This window comes from Oncorhynchus mykiss, chromosome 2 (genome assembly GCF_013265735.2).
Source record: "Oncorhynchus mykiss isolate Arlee chromosome 2, USDA_OmykA_1.1, whole genome shotgun sequence".
Lineage (NCBI taxonomy): Eukaryota > Metazoa > Chordata > Actinopteri > Salmoniformes > Salmonidae > Oncorhynchus > Oncorhynchus mykiss.
Window position 1 is genome coordinate 40,635,339 of NC_048566.1, and position 18,679 is coordinate 40,654,017.

Below are 18,679 nucleotides of genomic sequence, written 5' to 3' on the forward strand. Positions count from 1 at the left end.
ATTAAAACAATCTGAATTTTGAAAATCGAATAAAAAAATGTTGGACGTAAACCATACAGAGATTGACAAAATATGGCAACACAGGTGTTTGTCACTCATACAGCCCTTCCTCCGAATGAACCCCTCCCCATCACCCCAAGTCCCACCCTTGCAAAGTAGGTTACTAGGCTACAATGAAAATCACAATTTGCAAGAAAATGTAGCCAGGGCATGTTTATTTAACACAGGAGAACACTGAGGAAGAGAATAAAACACGCTATATTATTTCACAGATGAAAATACATTATTGATTGTTTGTTATAGCCTATCTTGAACTGAAACTGAACTAAAACACGTTACACACCAAACATGTTATTGTAGACTGCTTTTTGTGGATATGCTTTTTTTAAATTATTAGTGTATCAAAATAGGCCTCCATCCAGCACAGCATCAACGGTGTCAAATGTACAATGAAATACAAATGAACTCTGTGTCAACATTTTTGTTTCCAATGTTTTCTTCCACATTATGTACATTTAAAAACACACAAAAAAACACTAGGCCTATATGATAAAATATAGAGCAAATCGTTCGCAATAAATTCATGTTAGAAGCTACAGGGAAACGAAATCTAATCAGACATGCATAGAGTCAGACCCATTTTCAGATTCATTTTATTTACGACACCTTAGACAAACCGATGATGCCGATGTTTGATGTTTGGAAACATGTGGCTATATGATATCAAATCGCGCCGTCGTGGAATCCATAGCCTAGTGTGAAGCTTCTGACTTTAACTGTAACGGTGTGGTACATCCTAGCGGTCGCTCAACGCAATGGGCTGAACCTAGCCCAAGGTTTAACTCTCTCACACACAGCGCAGTCCCCACACACGGAGCTAAAGGCGAGGGCAGCAACGGCTACATCAAACCTCCCGAGTAGTGCTCCTGTTACGAACCATCAAGTGAAGTCGAAAACGACTTTCATGTCCGACATATTAGAACGTAGATCGATCAGAAAAAAAATTCTAAAGCTCTTTGGAAAGGACCGGGGTCTTCGGCGAGCAACTGGCGGAAGAGAGAGGGGACTTTGGAGAGCAGCTCGAGACAAACGCGCAGCCGGGAGCAAAGCACCACGAGGGGGAAGAGCACACCTAGCCACCCAGCGCTAGTTGGGGTGTATTTTCTTTTTTTTTTTTATAAACGCTCATTATACAAACGATTAGGTGCGTATAGAGGCAAAGAACTATTTCATACTTCATAACTCCGACAAGGCGCGCCGATTCTGAGAAGACGCACATCAAACTTTGAGTGGCAATTCGAACGAGTATGTTCCTTGCTTATCCACTGGCAATCAAACCGAACTTTTACAATTCCCCTTTACAACGGAATTGCATCATCAAGGCGCACTGGGAACAACTCACAACCATCCTCAAAAACTTTATCCGTCCCATCCGCTTCTAGCGGGTGTAGGCGACTGATGTCCATCGGCAAGGAGTTTTTTGTTGTTGTTTGAACGAAGATGCTGTCAATTATATGAAGATTTAAAAAAGACTGAACCACTTCAGGGACATTAAAAACACTTTCAGATGCACACAGCCACATTCAGGGGGAGTACTCAGTCGGGGGACAAAAGTTATCTAGCCTAAATAAGATGGAGGAAAAGATGGACGGAAAGTATGAGCATTGAGGCAAGCTCTTAGAATTCCGTCATCTAAATCATCACAAGTTCACAACTCAAGTGGAACATACTACTTAAAAGCATGGCTGAAGTATGGGATACACGCAAGAAAAGAATTGCATCGATGAATCTCCAGCAGTGGTGAATCTAAGCTCCGTAGAAAAGGAGAAAAGCTGACCTTCCGCGACGTAGACCCCCCTGAATGCTGGGTGTAACAAGCGAGATTTTGTGTGTTGTTGGAGGAGGTGGATAGCTAGAGACGAGAGACAGATAGTCTGAGAGTGAAGCAGCTAATTGCTTAGTCTGTCCCTCATTACCATATCCAGTGTGTGTCCGCTGGACTTCAGCCAATCCCCCTCACACAGTACCATTAATCGCAATGCATTATTCACTATCATAATTATATACCGACATGCGCAATCCACGCAACAGCAACACCAGCTAATTCCCGTAATTTTTTGCAACCAGACTATTTGTGAACATTTTTTTTTCATTCGCTCGCTGCTGATGTATCTGCAAAAAGCAGAAACATCTCGCAGCGTATCAGCAGCATGTCCCGTCGCAAGCAAGCGAAGCCACAGCATCTCAAGTCGGACGAGGATCCCACAATAGCCGGGGTGGTGTCCGAAAATGGTAAGTCATGCTTCTATGCGCGGATGGGACAATCTTTTTATACGCATGTCCAAGTCTAACAAATGTATTGTTTTCTCCGAATACAAGCAGGCATCTGTTCATGCTCTTGACCGGGACATAATTTCTGTTGAAACGGCTGTTTTTTTTAACTTTATAATTTCGGTAATTTGACTTAAAATATAATGTGTACGTACACCTATATGTCGTGGTCCCTGAGAAACTTTGCTTATGCGTAAAGCTCTCCTTATCGCTTCCACCGGTTTCATCATGTTGTGAAACCCAACGCAACCTCCAAAAGGGTTGGGAACTATTTATTTACTTAATCCAAGAACCAGCCTACCTGTTTAACTACAAGATAAGTCATTTGGTGACATTCCAATCTTTATTCAGAGCACGTTAAGCTACTATCAAAAACACTTTTGAAGGCACTTTTAATAGCCTACCGTTGTTGGTTGTGATTTTAGCTAACAAAGCAACATAACACAAGCAAATGCAATGGCCTCAAATTGGCATTTAACAGTGTTAATTCGATAACACCCACAACACAATTTTATACGTGTCTTAGTTTTTACATGCAAATACATTTCCTACTAAGTTATACGAGTGCAAGTGAGCCAGTTTCAGAGTATGGTTCATAAGACACTGAAGACACTTTCGTATCAATAAACTATACAGTTTGAAACTATTGTAATATGCGTTCAAGTATTATATTGATCAAAAATGTGTTTTCTTCAAATGCAACCTCATCAGTTTGTGTGGATCTATGTCTCGCGCTCTCTCTCTCTCTCTGACACACACACACACACACACACACACACACACACACACACACACACACACACACACACACACACACACACACACACACACACAGAGCGAGAGAGAGAGAGACACACACACACAAGATGTACACATTTAAAATAGCAAGCAATGTAATTATGTTGAACATACCACGCTGTACATCATATTTATGGCTTCGGACTTTGAGAAAGTATTTACATTGTATCACATTTTCTTCCTAAAAGAGGACAATACATAGTCGTTTTGATTTATTTATGTCGGCATACTGTAGGTTATTTTCCAGTGTCGATGCCTATCCTGGCATTCAACGGAGCGGGTTGCATATTCTGCGATAGTTTTAAGTGTATAGCATGTTTTGTCATGGAAATGTTTTTGTTTACTCCCTCACATAAATGTATCACACTTGGTTTGATTCCTATAGCTCCCGATGTCTACACGATCAGTTGACAGGGTTAGCCGTGTGAAAGGGGTCACTCTTTTCTAGTAATCTGTGCTGCATGCGCTTGAAGAGTGTAAAAGATTTTAATTAGAAAACTAAAGTGAAATCTTCACCCAAAGCACACACAACGAAAATGCATGTCAGTTTGTTTTTTTATAGCCTATCCGGACATTTTTTAAATAAAAATTGTTCCTCCATATATTAATGTTGAACAAACCTTTATCGAATACAAATCTTTGACAGCGTCCCGTGATTTGTCTATAATGTAGTCCAATGCACATGTAAATTCATAAATGTGTAATTGTCTATGATTCATTATTCAGTAAAGATTCATTCAATATTTTACTTACATTGTTTGTTTTGTTATTTATTTTACATTTCAGGAATCGTGATCTAGCTACATAATTATTTGTAAAACAATTTAAGTATCTGCAGCGTGCAAAAGTTCCTATATAACTTAAAAAATAATATAAATATATTTAAGTTTAATGCAATAGGCCTTATTCATTTGATAATTTATAATACCTCTTTGTTTCTCTTCTTGTGCTGAAATAGTGTTTGTCCACTAGTGCCCATGGGTGAGTCCAACATTTCTAACGCAATCCAAAGGAACTTTCTAGTCATTTTAACAGCATTCTGAAATTACCAACATATTATTTTCCCTCTTTCTATTAGATCGAGGAAGAGTATAATGTGTTAGTCAGCATTTCTTATTGACTATCCATACAGCTTACGTGGTATTCTCGACAAATAACTGTCATTATCTTGAGCCATCGCTGACCAGCACATACAGCACATCCATTGTACTGATCCTGTAAAATAGAAACAGTGTGATGTCATCCCTAGGGACAAATAACAGTCCTCTTTCCATATGAACATTTTAGGGTGATCGAGTCACAATGCTGAGCATGGGTTGTGATTCATTTATTTATGCATTGTCTTATCATACCATGCCATGTGTTACACATGAATAGGGCAGTCAGTGTCACAAAAATGTAATGTAGCTACTAGCTAAGCTGATTGGACAATACATCACACTTGCCTCACTTGTTGGTTTATTATAGCAATGAATTGCAAGAGTTAAGCCAGCATTAAAGTATAATCTGTATATCAGGTTAGTAATACATTCTCTTGTGTTTGTCAAGAACCAGGGACAGTAAAATGGCATCTATTGATTACAGGCATATATGCTGAAAATAGCGTGGTTCTGATTGTCATATGCCATCTATTGTGTTTTAGAGGGTAATAATAACCTTATAAAGGAATACATTCATTTCGACATGATCCTCGTTAACTATAAGGGAGGCTTACGCGAGTAGGAGGAGGAAGGAAATCAGTCTTTCCAATAAATTCAATAAGAAGAGAAAAGAAGTACTCGATGTGACACATACTCAAGAGACTACTGTCATAGGCCTGTTCAAGAAAAAGTCACATATCCTTCTCTCATATCAAACAGCTGTGTCAATGAGAAAGCTCTCTTCAGTGATGTTGGCTTGGATATTTTCCTCTTAGGGCAAATAGATTTGAGTGGAACGCCTCTCCCCTTCTGTCGTGTGAGTCTTTACTTTTGAAAAGAGATGAAGATGAACACAGTCTGTGGATCACGCTGCTAACAGCTCTCAGAGTCTCACGTCAGAATTAGACATTCGTCCATGTCTCCCGAACGGTAAATTTCAATACTGACTTGTTTCATGGGTGACCTGGCTGCAGACACCGCTACACTCACTCATAGACATGTGTGTGCAGAGATGCACACACATGTACACACACAGACCACACACCATACATGATTGCTGTGTGAGAACTACCGACGCCATACTGCTTAACATTTTAGGTTGATGCCGATTGCTATGGACGATCCTTTCTATTGTTGGAAGAATGCACTGACTTGCTTGTTGTCAGGACAGACTGTGCTTCACTGAGAGAAGGCTTCTCAAGCTTTGGACAAAAGACAGTGATAGACCATTCAATAAGATACCCTACAATGCAGCATTTCCGCCGACACGACCTAAAGTAACCGTGCCACTTTATGACGTAACTGTGATCAGTTTACGTGTTGCCGTTGTACAGCTACTGACAACACTATTGATTACCGTGCCTGAAGTTGAAATGGTGTATTTTTGGACAAAGGAATTCAGAGGGTCCAATCCTCTTTCAGTACACTGTTAGGACATAACGTCCATTCTGTTAGTCGCTGACTTGGCTGATTGTGTGTAACTTCTCAGTCACAACACAGCAAGGGAACATAGGCTTACAGCAAATAGATGCTATACCTATGGAATAAAAAAAACACCATAGTAGATGTTTTTCTAAAGGTTATTGGATGAATCCAGTTATCTATTTTTATGTAATATCTTTATGGGTTCCTGGTTCTGCAATTCAGATATGATGCTGTTGCTCTCGCCTGCGTTAACACCTCCTGCCTGTGTCCAATTGGGATTTATCAGTTATTTAAATCCCGCCTCGATTTGACCTTTTTTGTGCTTAGGGCTTTTGTGGGGAGTTTACATGGTTTTCCAATGTAGCACTTTAGGGCCCTATTGTGTGGTGGCCCTGAAAAGGTAGGATCGCATGCAGTGCCAACAAGCCTCTGTCTGGCCTGCCACCCCCCCCCCCCCCCCCCCCCCCCCCCCCTCCCAGGCCTCCCAGCCACTTGCCCTGAAGTTGGCTGGTTAGAAGTGCTTTGATAGAGCTCGCTGACTTAACCTTTGCCTACCTCGCCCTGCCAGGGGGCTGCGGCTCGATGTCAAGCTCATAATACAATTAGAACATCTGTCCCATTGACCTTGGCAGCGCGGCTTACCCCTGTCCTAGACAGTGACAGGCTTTCATCTCAATGCTGCTACCTCTGCATCTAGTCCCTTCAGAGCTCTTTCCCCAGGGGTGAGGGAGCATACACACACACAATTATCAACTGAAAATACAACTATTTAAAGTGAATCCTCTCCAACCATTCATAATGTCAAACCTCTTTAAGTGAGTGTTAGGGTGTCTGCTAACACTTAAACATTTGCAAATGAACGAGCGAACCGAGAGAGGGAAAACATATTGAAAGGGATAAAGGAAAGATGATATATAGTGAGGGAACGTCCTGAAAGCAGTGACAACACGGGCTGTATCCGCACTTCCCCTTCAGCGAGGCTTTGTTTGGCTTTTGTTTTAATCCTCTCTCACCATTTCGGTAGAAGCTTCTGGACCACCCACACTGCCATGCCAAATATGTTTCCAAGAAGATGGAACCCCAATATGACTGTCTTTTAATTACAACCCCTAGCACTTAAAAACACAAAATAAATATAATTCCCCTTGATGAAGAGGAACTCGGCAACATCATGTGACAAACAATCATCCGGAGAGAGCGCCGTCATTGAATAATGTATTGCATACGCTTACACAAACAAATCGTTAATGTTTGGGCTAGGGCCACATCTGCATGCAGTGACAAAGGCCCCTCTGTTAGAGAGGATAGGATATTACTGTACCACTCTGCGTGAGGGCCAGGCCTGTGAAATAGAGAGCTCTGCTTGGTGGGGGACTGCTCTGCAGGTGCGGATGGGGATGTGTGTGACGGTGCTGGTGAGAAGATCCGAGAGAGGAGCTGTTTGAGACGTGGCATACATACATCACCACCGTCTTGGAAGGAGACAGCAGGGATAGTCACAGCTGTGTGTGTTATGGAGGGGTGGCATTTTGGTAATGTCCTCTGCTCCGTAGCCACCTTGATGGGACAGTTGTAGTACAAAATAAATAGGATAGACGGAATGTAAAAGTAACAGGGAAATGGGGGGGGGGGGGGGGAGATAGTGAGAAAAATAATGCAATGGAAAAAAGTAAATCGTACAGGAATTCCAACATTCTTAAACCCAGCAGGCATCCTTATTTGCCCTCCTCCTCACCCCCCTCTCTCACAGCTTGGGCTGGATCTATAGCGATTCATCTCTCTTTTAAAGATCCTAAGCTCTCCTAAATGCTTGAGAAAAAAAATGCTTTTTAAAGGGGAAGAGGAGTTGGCGAGTCCGGGGATGTGAGATTAAGGCTAAACTCGGACCTAAGTGGAAGTGCTCGGTAGAGGGTTCAGGCGATGTTATCATGTCATCAAGCATGTGATATCATAAGAAACAGTGTTTGTTTAGCTAAAGGAGAAGCATTTAAATTAGATAATGTAATTTCCTGAGTAAAAAGCTTTTGTGACTTGTATAATAAACAATATTTTCAAACCTTTTAGGTGCTTTTTATTTATTTTGCATGATTGTTGAGTTTATATGAATTGCAAGTGTGTGTGTGTGTGTGTGTGTGCGCGTGCGTGCGTGCGGGTGTTTGCATGTTGACTGGGGTGAAGGGGTGGCGTGTGTGTTTGCCCTGCTGTTAGTGAATCTGGAAATTGTTAAAGGCCCAGTGCAGTCAAAAACATGATTTTATATTTATTTCCACACTGAGGTTGGAATAATACTGTGACATTTAGAAAATTATGATAATGCCATTTTAGTGTAAGAGCTGTTTTGAAAAGACCACCTGAAATTTCAGGCTGTTTTGGTGGGATGGAGATTTGGAGATTAAGACCAATAAGAAAGAGAGTTCCTAACCTCTCTGCCAATAACAGTTCGTTTTCAGTTGTTTTCCCCTCCCCACTCAGACCGTCCTAGAACCATTCTTGCTTGGAAAATCGCTCTTTGCTAAGAATCTATTTGAGTGTCTTTTTGACCATTTTAATTGAAAACAATCACAGTAAGGTACTTCATTGTTACCCAGAAATGATTTGATATTAATATAAAAAACGGCTGCATTGGACCTTTAAGAACGGAGAGTTTGTAATTTGCTCAATAATTTGCTAAATGCATTGCTCAGTGGCTTTCACTGAATCAGTAGAGAGCATGAATACCTCGTTTGATATTAGCGATCAGATTAGCCGTTTCAGTTAGCATGCCGAAGATTGCCGAGCAAGATAGTGGATACAATGATTCAAAGTCTTACAATCCCTCTATTGATTGTGTTGAGCTTCATATTTGCATTTGAGTAAAGGAAGACTCTTAAAGAAATGAAAACCGCATTGGATTTTGTAATACCTTCCTTTCTCATGCTATAAGAAAATCAATACACCCCCCCCCCCCCCCCCCCCCCCACACACACACACACACACACTAAACAAGATCTAGCCTCAGCCGCATAGAGCCTAAATAACAACCTACATCTTATGTGTATTATACTTCCGCTTGAAAAGTACAGTTCATTTGTATCTCTAAAAATCTGTTTCATTTACCACATACGTTTTATTTGCAAAGATTTGCACCAGAATGAGAAAATCAACCCCAAAATCAAATGCTTATCTTTCCAGAAAGAAGTCTCTAGTTCTCTCAATAAGACAGCGATACCCTTCACAAATTTAGTCATGAAATGATATTCCTATGTAACAAACTGTACATTCCAGATTGTAGGCCTACTAACCAAAACAAATATATATATAGAAAATTGGCATTATACTACTGTCATCTGCTTTTATTTTAGCAATAGGGATATGGATGATACACATATGACTTCAATCAGTTCACAAAGTAAATCAAATAAATAAATGAATGTGGTGTTATGTTTCTATGACACATCTATGTAGACCAACACATTGTGGCAAAGAAAGGGATTGTTGAAAAGTAGTGATACCTCAATTTCTGATTCCTGTTCATATAATTGTTCTGAACAGAAGGACATGGCCAGAATAGGCGCTACAACTTAATGCTGTTGGAATGCAATGAAATGTACAGTGTGTGATATCCACATCCTAAAATAATTTCCCTTCAAATTCAATGACTTACAGTAATCTCACTATAAGGAGAATTCTCAATAGATTCATTTTAGATTCATTCAATAGATTCATCTTGAACATGCAAAAAAAATAATCAACAAAATTCTTAGATATTATAACAGATATTAAAATACTCAAATCACTATTCATCAACATTTATGTTGTGTGTTTGGGCATAGGCCAACAAAGGCACTCACTTACGAAGCAAATTGTATGAATGAAATGAGAGACTGACATTAACTGCTATAATAAATGCTAATAACTAAATCGGTTTATTACAATGCCTACTCATTGAGAACATTGACCTTTCACCCTAAATTATGGAAATGAGCCCCTGTGTCCGTTGATCGGCTAAAGGGATTTCGGCCTTCAATCACGTGGCATTGCTCTTTTCATAGTTTTGTTTTGGTGTCGTGTGAAGTTAATAACTATTTCACAAAATGTATACGTAGGTACATTTGTGCAAATGGAAGCTGTGTATCCTATACCACTAAAAAAAATGTATGTAAAGACACAATTTATGGAAAAAATACTGTATGAACTTGGCGCAATTCTTTCATGCCTGGCTTCCACTGCACGTCATGTTTGTTGTCATATCGTTAACTTAATTTTGTATATCTTCATTTATGCCATTGTGTCACACCATACAGGAAGAAATCAAATAATGCCTGCCACTGGCGTCACTCTGCCCCCAGCGTATTCCTGGGGACGAGCTAATAGCCTTTCCAAAAGCCTTTCTGTTGATTATTAATTAAGTTAAAGACACCGGACCCTGATGGTGTAGTGTAGTCATCCCGTTGGCCAGAAATTACAGGAAGAGTGCTGAATTATTTCACTCATGACTCATTAAACTGACACGTAGGCGTCACGAAGGCCCGTGACACAGGGCGGCGATGTCGTGCCCTTCGAAATGAACTGAAGCACAGAGCAACATAGGTTCTCTCAATGTTTTCTGCGTGTTGAACGAACCACTGTAGTCTGTGAAATGTAAAACGTTTGGATTGATTTGGAGAGAAAAGAGGGATCATTTATGGAAAGGGGAAGGTACGTAGTTTATATTCATGTTGTTGGTGTGTGTGTTCCAGGAACACCTGTATAGTACACCCTCATCCACAGCCTATTTTGGCCATGGCCACAACTTTTGTCTAAATAGTAAAAAGGAGGACACATTTTTTTATATATTGGGGATGGAAGACATGTATGTTTTGACATTTGGAAAATACTTTTGAACAAAAAAAATGCCACCCGAACCAGACTCCAGACTCCATACGCATGTGTCCTAGTATGTTCCTCCCATTAGATGACTTGTGGCTGAGTGGATCCCTGGAGAAGTGCCATGTTTGGTTTTGCTTTGATTTTCATTTCACCTGTGTTTGTTCCTTTGCCCTCACAAGCAAACACGCTCACACATAAGCACCTACAATACCCTATTATCTCTCTCTCTCACACACACACACACACACACACACACACACACACACACACACACACACACACACACACACACACCGACACGCAATATAAACATGACTCCCTGGGATGGCATTTTGAATTATGTTAGGGTTTGTGTGGGAATACTACTTTAATATCTTCACTCCCTGCTACTGGGTGAAAAAGCATTTGTAGTGGATCTGTTTGATTTATTTTCTTTCGCAAATCATCAGACAATTAACTATCTTTTTATTTTTATTGAGTTAAATTTGATGTTAATATTTAAAGTTCTATTATTATTGTGACTTACACACACACACACACACACACACACACACATATATATATATATACATACATACATACACATATTAAATTACATAATATACTAATTGGAAATAAATAGTCTTGAAATGCATTTTCAGGTTGAAAGAAACCACTGAACCATAGTAACCTAAAAGGTGGTCCATGTCTTTACATTTGACCATTTGATGTTTTCAAAGGTTTCACTCACATCCACACCCACTAATTCTCTCCTTGTGATTTTTTTTACACACATGTTAAGCACTTCAAAACAAGCAAATTATGTTTCTGAGTAGAAGGAGCTAGAAAACCTCTGCACATTTCCTTGCTGTTCTAATTAGGTGTCTATGGGTGTCAAGTCATTGTGGCTGGGGTCTCTGAAGTAAAGCAGGCATGCAGTTTTCCATGTAGGAGAGTAGCAAGCTCCCACTATGGGAATAATTAAGACACGGCCCCCCGCCCGCCCCATACACACACACACACACACACACAGCCATGCGTCCACTTGAACATGAGATAAAATAAACAGATAAGGAGGCATGCATTCATGGTTTGATCAGGTGTGAATTAGGACCATGATCGGGTGAACATACTGGCTTTCTTGGCACTTGACGGCAGTATGCGGAAGAGGAAGTGGTTTCTTACAACTGTGATTAAACATGTGTAACTAATCAGAGACTGCTGCTATGGCACAAGCATGTCATTTGTTGAGTCTCATTTCAAAAAGGGAGAGAGAGGAAGAAAGATGAACAAACCTAACTGAGTAACAAAAGCGGCATGTTACTCATTTAAAAAGAGAATGTTTCTCATTTCAAAAGATGTCATAAGGGCACAATTTTTGGCAATTAAAATATTTTGGGCTCACATCCTCATTTACATTATGGGTAACATTTCCCAGTACATTCTGTGAGAAATAAACAACAACAAGTCTCATACATTTTAATTTGAAACATATCCTATAAATATCTCTCAAAGTAGAATACACTAGGCTTCCATATTGCATTACAGCTAGTCACAAGCAGTTGCTGAAGGTTGCATTTATTTATTCACTTTAGATGCAGGGCTTATGCATTACCTTAGTAATGCTAAATGAAGAGGCTCAGGCATTTGAAATTCAGGTGGAAATGACGAGGCTTGATAGCATAGGAGAATCCTAATGGGCCCATCAAAGACCTGATTTGTACCCAACAGACGAGGCAGCTGTGAATTGTATGAAATATTGGAAATCAATGGCTTCTATGGAATTTCATTAAGCGGCAGTATCCACAATTGATAGGCCCTCATAATTTGATGGATTGCGCAAAGAAAATTATTAGCTGGGCTCTATTGAGAGGGCTCGAATGTGCAAAACTGGGTCTTGAGAATTGTTGAACTAGGGCAATTTGTTCAGAGTAAAAGAAAATAAAATAATATTGATTTTGGTCACGTTAAAGAAATAAATAAAAAATGTATTAAAGGTTAAATCTTTGCAGAACTGCTCTACAGAATATGTGTTGAAATTCTATTGATTATTTATTCATTAATTCTCCTTTTTTGTCTCCCTCCCATCACCTTCTATCCTCAGCCACAGGAGAAGTGCTGGATGACTCAGACAGTGGGAATGAGAGCCGTAGTGGGAGTGAGGAGACCCACGTGTGTGAGAAGTGTTGCGCCGAGTTCTTCAAGTGGTCCGATTTCTGCGAACACTTGACGAGCTGCATCAAGAACCCCCTGGTGCTCATAGTAAATGAAAACGAAACCGAACCCTCCCGGGAGTATCCTGCAGAGCCATCGCCCTCGCCAAGCTGCCATAGTGACCAGGCAGACAGTGAGGACGCTGGGGAGGGCAGCAGCCACAGCCCCGGTGAGGACGATGAGGGCGGAGAGATAGCCCTGGAGGGGGGCAGTGCCCTGGAGAAGGAGGACGAGCCCATGGAGCTGTCTCCTCAGAAACCGGTGGACCTCGAAGTGAGTGACGCCTCCCCAGAGCCAGATGGTGCTCTACCTCAGCTTAGCGATCCTGCCCCATCCTCTGTGAAGAGCTACAGCATGCCGAGCACCAACGTCACTCTGGAGACACTACACAGCACCAGCGTGGCAGTGGCTCAGTTCTCCCAGAGTGTTTGTGCCGCGGTGGCCGGCAGTGGGGTCTCCCCCTTGGCCATCCCCATGATCCTGGACCAGCTGATGGCGCTGCAGCAGCAACAGATCCACCAACTCCAACTGATCGAACAGATCCGCAGTCAGGTGGCGTTGATGCAAAGGCAGCCCTCTGTCGCCCAGCTGGCCCAGAACCACCACCACCACAACACAGTTGCTGGCTCCCAGGGGCTGTCATCTTCCAACCAACTACAACAGTTACACAACTTCATCACTCCCCCTGTCCACCAGCTGCCCATCAGGTTGCCCTCACCGCTAAACAGCCTGGGCTCCTCCTCCCTCACCTCTGCTATAGATGGGCCCCTCTTCTCCCATACCCAGCAAAGTAGTAATCAGCAGTCAAATTTTCCGATGCCCAACACCACTTCAGCAAACTCCTCTTTCCCACCATCCAGTGGTAATGTGCTGTCATCTCTACTGCCTTCCTGCATGACTTCAATCACACACAGCAGCAGCGGAGCTGGATCCGCTGCTGGAGGAGGCATGAGCAGCAGCATTACAGCTCTGCCAAGGAATTCCAGCAGCCCCCCTTCACTAGGCCACAACAGCCTCCTGAGCACCAGTCCCTCCAATCTACCACTGATACCTCACAGTTCATCTAGTAGTGTCATCTTCCCGAACCCGCTAGCCAGTATAGCTGCCACTGCCAATGCACTTGACCCACTCTCCGCTCTGATGAGGCACCGCAAGGGAAAGCCCCCCAACGTGTCTGTCTTCGACACCAAGTCCAGCTCCGAGGACCCCTTCTTCAAGCACAAGTGTAGGTTCTGTGCCAAGGTGTTTGGCAGTGACAGTGCCCTGCAGATCCACCTGCGCTCTCACACCGGCGAACGGCCCTTCAAGTGCAACATATGCGGAAACCGGTTCTCCACCAAGGGCAATCTGAAGGTCCACTTCCAGAGGCACAAGGAGAAGTACCCGCATGTCCAGATGAACCCTTATCCCGTGCCAGAATACCTGGATAACGTGCCGACCAGCTCAGGCATTCCGTATGGTATGTCCTTCCCCCCAGAGAAGCCGGTGACCACCTGGCTGGACAGCAAACCTGTTCTCCCCACAGTCCCCACCTCAGCCGGGCTCCAGTTCCCCCCAACTCTCCCCAGTATGATGGGAGGCTACGGTGATTCCCCGAGCCTCACTCCCCTTAGCAGATCACCCCAGAGGCCCTCCCCTCCCTCCAGTGAATGTGCCTCTCTGTCACCTAACCTCTTCACAGAAGCAGGCATGATCACCACCTCACAGTCTCCGCAGCCCAACTTAGGGGGCGACATACCTCCCATTCTGAAACCAGAGGGCATCCACCTACCCCCAAACCTCCCCACTTCCAGGCCTGGTGAGAACAAGACCACCACCGTTACTCAAGTGGTCCTCGCCACCACGGTCACCGCAACCACATCCACTAGCAGCTGTACTGAACCCATCATTGCCCCCTCTGTCTCCCATACAATCCTCCCCATGATCTCTGATCAGTTCAAGGCCAAGTTTCCGTTCGGCGGCCTTCTGGACTCTATGCAAACGTCCGAGACCTCAAAGCTGCAGCAGCTGGTGGAGAACATCGACAAGAAGATGACAGACCCCAACCAGTGTGTCATCTGTCACCGTGTGCTCAGCTGCCAGAGCGCCCTTAAGATGCACTACCGCATTCACACAGGAGAAAGGCCTTTCAAATGTAAGGTCTGCGGCCGAGCATTCACCACCAAGGGCAATCTGAAAACGCACTTTGGGGTCCATCGTTCCAAGCCCCCACTTCGGGTCCAACACTCCTGCCCCATCTGCCAGAAGAAGTTCACAAACGCTGTGGTCCTGCAGCAGCACATCCGCATGCACATGGGGGGCCAGATCCCCAACACCCCTCTGCCTGAGTCTCTCCAGGAGATGGACACCGACCTCTCCTTTGATGAGAAGAGCTTAGATGCCATGAGCAACTATGATGACGAGCTACTGGATGAGATGGAGGCAGCTATGGAGGACGAAGCAGAGCTGAAAGAAGGAGAAGAGATGATGGACCCATCCAAACCTCTCCATCCATATTCAGGAATGTCCCCTGGTCGCTCCCCACCTACCTCTGTCATCTCCAGCATCGCTGCTCTGGAGAACCAGATGAAGATGATCGACTCCTCTGTCAATATGAGCCGCTCGTTTGGGCTGAAGCCCATGCAGAACTGTGGCCAGTTTGGAGGGGAGAACGACTTCTTCAACAATGACTCGCTGTATGCCTCGGGGGACCTGGAAGGCCAGAGTGTGGGAAGCCCAGCACTATCTGAGTCCTCAGGGTCCATGCAGCCCATCTCCCCTGCTCACAGTCACCCTGAGAGTCATCGATCCAAGTCCCCAGCCACACTCAACCATAACAGAAGCACTGCAGCAGATGAGGGGCAGGAGAACAACGGGATGGCTACAGTGAAATCTGAGAAGTCAGATACCCCATCCCCGGCACCTGTGTCTGAAGGTAATGGGGCATTGGACCTGACTGCTAGCATAACCCAGCCTAGCAGGCACTTCATCAAGGAGGAGAACCACTTCAACATGATGTTCCTGAGCAGAGATAGAGGTATATTCAATGATCCTGACTTTGATATAGTTCATTTATTGTTAATTCATTTGTTTCCTCTGAAAATTAGATTAATACAAATCGCAATTTAATTGAATGATACCCGAAATGTCTGAAAACATGGTGTTCCACATGTGTCATTTGAATAACATATGTTTCCGTTCTCCCAACTAAACATATCCTCTTTTTGTTTTCTCTCTCTAGGTCTGAGCAACTCTAGCTTGCTAAACACAGCATCCAACATGATCAAAATGGAGATGAATGGGCACAGGCACAGCAAGCCCATGTCACTGAATGACGGTCCTTACATGCCCGTGGGCATCCAAGTGCCCGCTTCTGCACCCCAGACCAACATGAGCCCCAGTATCACCCCCATGCTGGCACCGCCAACTCCCCGTCGCACCCCCAAGCAGCACAACTGCCACAACTGTGGGAAGAACTTCTCCTCAGCTAGTGCCCTGCAGATCCATGAGCGCACACACACAGGAGAAAAACCATTTGGCTGCTCGATCTGTGGAAGAGCCTTCACCACTAAAGGCAACCTGAAGGTATGAGAGAGAGTATAATAATAATATATATTTAAAGTATAAGAAGAAGGGTACATTTGTCTGCCTCAAAAAGAAAGTTATTTAAAGAATATGAAAAAAGACCAGAGGCTCTTGAATAATAATGTCTGTTCCTTGTGTTTCCTGTTGACTGAATGCAGGTGCACATGGGCACCCACATGTGGAACAATGCACCAGCCCGTCGTGGACGCCGTCTCTCCGTGGAGAACCCCATGGCCTTGCTGGGCGGGGACGCCATGAAGTTTAGTGAGATGTTTCAGAAGGACCTGGCGGCGAGGGCCATGAACGTAGACCCTGGCTTCTGGAACCAGTATGCTGCCGCCATCACCAACGGCCTGGCCATGAAGAACAACGAGATCTCCGTCATCCAGAATGGAGGCATCCCCCAGTTGCCCATCAGCCTGGGTGGAGGAGGTATGACCTCGCTAGGGGCCATGTCAGGAGGTATGGACCGTATGGACCGGGTGAATGCCAGTAGCAGCCCTCCCATGACTGGGCTGGATAAGACAGTTCTGGAGGTTGGGGCTAGACGCCCCTTCGCTCGATTTATGGAGGAAAATAAAGAGATTGGGATCAATTAAGGACTTTATTATTATTAAGGAAAGGAAAGAAACTGCTAATCCAGTTTGAACTCTTATGTACTATATTATGTACAGATTACGTTTTTATTTGGTTTGGTTTTTGAAATATAATATTTAGTATTGGTTAGAGGTCTTTGCCTTTCGCCCATTCACCCCTCATTGATATTTCGCTCGTACGAAGAATACTTTGTCTCTTGTTTGAGAATATGTCGTCTTGCAAGATTTGCATGGTACTTATTGGTTTCAATCAGTATGTTTGACTGCTTTTAAGGATTATTTTTGAAAAGTAATATCTTGACTCAATTGTGATGGGCAAGGACTAAAATTAAGCTGAGCGAGCTCTTGTACGTGCATAGACTGACTAGCTGCTGTTTGGCTAATGTTTATGTTTGCTCACAAAGAGCAAGGGACTGAAGTAAATTGGAATTATGGTGTTACTGCGCTCGCCTACAATTTTTTTCTCATGAAGTAGAAAACTTGAAAAAATGTTTCAACTATTTTAATCTTTACATTTAGTCTCCCAGCATTGTCTTATAATATTGTCCTGTGTCTTTAGTATTTATGATATTGACAACAAAAAAAAGCGGGTATAAGAAAATATATTTAATGACCCCAGCATTTTATTGATCCTTTTTTTCTAAACTGCAAACTTCATTTATAAATATCTCTTTCAATAAAGACAACATGTCATTTCAGTTGTACGACAGAGACACATTGTGAAGTTTTATTTGGATATCCAGCCAAGACTATGTGCAACATGTTTGGATGCACAGTGAAGAAGCGGAGATATCTGAAGCTGCTATTATCACAAACCTGCTTTTAACCTTTTGAAATAAATACATGTGTATAGAAATACAGACAACTCTATAACAGGTATGCATATTTTGTACCACATGAAAATAGACATCCTTTGAGAGTATTTGTCATGTTTGTGAATGCACTTTTTAAACGAGACGTTTTTGTCTGTGACTTATCGTTCGTCTTTGACTGAGTTGTCGATCACAAATGGTTTTAATTGTTTTCAGCGTACCACTCCTACTAGAGTGGCCCTCTGGTACGGCCTCTTATGCTACTCATCTGAGTACAACCTCATCCACTCAATCAAATTCTTCTCCAATAAAAAAAATAATAATAGAGAACAGGTCACGTGTTTGACTGGTCTCCTTCTCTACATTTGCTGTTGTTATTATTTATTTATTTTCAGGCTGGATTCCTGGTTTCTTTCAAAAGGGGTTAGAAGGTTGTGATGGGATTAGATGAAGTAAAAAAAAAAAACAAGTGTCAAATAGTCTAGCCTTTTTTTATATATACCTCTTTCTCATTCTACTGTATATTTACTTAGAAAGACATATTTGAAATAACATTTAAAATAAGCAATTAGTAATGTACTAATCGCAGTTTGGACATTTTATGTCACATGGAGTTCGAGAGAAACCCAAGACCTCGAGTTCAACAATTTATATTTACAGTTTTGTGCTGAATGTTTTTAGAAAACCCAAAGATGCAGAGAAAGTTCCTAAAAGTTTAAAAGTAATACATGTGTAGCATTTCTCCATCAAGTCTATCTAAATCACACCACTCCTTTGCACAACACAAGTTGAAATGTCCCATTTGTGATCCTTTACTCTCATTAAGGCAGACACAACTATTTACTGCCTGATGTTGGCAGTAAGTCAAGTTCATGTCATTCGTTTTTTGCATAGTCAATTTCACTAATCCTCATTCTAAATGTTGAGCTATGGTTAATAATTAAATCTAGGAAAATACCATTGTACTTGAAAC

General features: G+C 42.6%; 1 protein-coding gene across 1 annotated transcript; it reads left to right on the top strand.

The window, feature by feature from the left end:
• Nucleotides 1–760: 760 nt before the first annotated feature.
• Nucleotides 761–18,044, top strand: LOC110489685 (sal-like protein 3). Its single transcript, XM_021562456.2, has 4 exons — nucleotides 761–2,292; nucleotides 12,625–15,750; nucleotides 15,955–16,298; nucleotides 16,457–18,044. The coding sequence occupies exons 1-4, from the start codon at nucleotides 2,211–2,213 to the stop codon at nucleotides 16,895–16,897; spliced, it is 3,993 nt and encodes a 1,330-aa protein (XP_021418131.2). The 5' UTR covers nucleotides 761–2,210; the 3' UTR covers nucleotides 16,898–18,044.
• The last annotated feature ends 635 nt before the right edge of the window (nucleotides 18,045–18,679 follow it).

Bases quoted from the DNA above. Each gene is read 5' to 3' on its own strand.
- LOC110489685 (XM_021562456.2), top strand. From the start codon at position 2,211: ATGTCCCGTCGCAAGCAAGCGAAGCCACAGCATCTCAAGTCGGACGAG. The intron at 15,751-15,954 runs GTATATTCAATG...TTCTCTCTCTAG, and splicing joins GTTCCTGAGCAGAGATAGAG to GTCTGAGCAACTCTAGCTTG. The intron at 16,299-16,456 runs GTATGAGAGAGA...GACTGAATGCAG, and splicing joins CCACTAAAGGCAACCTGAAG to GTGCACATGGGCACCCACAT.